Source organism: Seriola lalandi, unplaced genomic scaffold (genome assembly GCF_002814215.2).
Source record: "Seriola lalandi dorsalis isolate HSWRI2012SDOR001 ecotype SW California unplaced genomic scaffold, Sedor1 jcf7180002011643, whole genome shotgun sequence".
Taxonomy (NCBI): Eukaryota; Metazoa; Chordata; class Actinopteri; order Carangiformes; family Carangidae; genus Seriola; species Seriola lalandi.
In genome coordinates, this window is record NW_019482296.1 from 1 (window position 1) to 742 (window position 742).

The 742-nt window shown below is 45.7% G+C and overlaps 1 protein-coding gene across 1 annotated transcript; it reads right to left on the minus strand.

The window, feature by feature from the left end:
- Window positions 1-38: 38 nt before the first annotated feature.
- Window positions 39-521, minus strand: LOC111673756 (glycogen phosphorylase, muscle form-like). The gene is made up of 2 exons (XM_023431618.2): window positions 322-521; window positions 39-222 (listed from the first exon to the last, which is right to left on the minus strand). The coding sequence occupies exons 1-2, from the start codon at window positions 447-449 to the stop codon at window positions 75-77; spliced, it is 276 nt and encodes a 91-aa protein (XP_023287386.1). The 5' UTR covers window positions 450-521; the 3' UTR covers window positions 39-74.
- Window positions 522-742: the final 221 nt, after the last annotated feature.

Genomic DNA, 742 nt, shown 5'->3' on the forward strand with positions numbered 1-742 from the left:
GGAATCTTTTATACTGATGGTTCAGTCAGCACAGTTTTAGTTTCCAGGACTCTGGATGATCACAATTATCCCTCTTAAGAGCTCTGTATGAACAAGAACAAACGCACCTCAGCGATGACCTCAGCCAGACCAGGGTTGCACATGACCAGCCAGCGCCGGGGTGTGATACCGTTGGTCTTGTTCTGAAACTTCTTAGGGTCGACTTCGTAGAAATCCTTGAACCTGGTGAAGGAGAGGAACCACAAGACTTATTCAAGTGTCAGCACAGAAAAACCTGAACACATCAAATCTGAGGCTGCAGAGTAGGTCAGGTTTTCCTACACTGTGTCTTTGATGATTTCCGAGTGGATACGAGCCACTCCGTTGACAGCGTGAGATCCCACGATACACAGGTGAGCCATGTTGATTTTCTTGACGTCCCCTTCCTCGATCAGCGACATTCTGCGCATGCGATCGAAGTCGCCTGGGTAAAGCTTAGCGATGCGCTGCACAAGTGAAGAAGAGAGACGTCTGAGTACATCACAGATGTAACTGAGAACAAACCCACCAACACCTCAAAAATGAAGATTAGAATATCATTCAGGTCTTATCAGAGTTATTTCCCCCTTGAAGAAGCACACGCCCAGACTTAAAGTTCATCTTTCAATACATCAGAGATTTAAGGATGTCAGCGACTGATGGCTGTGGTGGGAGAGAAGACAACAGAAGAAACTAAATTTGGATTTATAGTACTTCCTGTTTG

What these genes read in the sequence shown, in the direction of transcription:
- LOC111673756 (XM_023431618.2), bottom strand. Translation starts at nt 449, where the DNA reads ATGCGCAGAATGTCGCTGATCGAGGAAGGGGACGTCAAGAAAATCAAC. An exon ending in GAAATCATCAAAGACACAGT is followed by an intron (nt 223 to 321) that starts GTAGGAAAACCT and finishes CTCCTTCACCAG; the next exon opens with GTTCAAGGATTTCTACGAAG.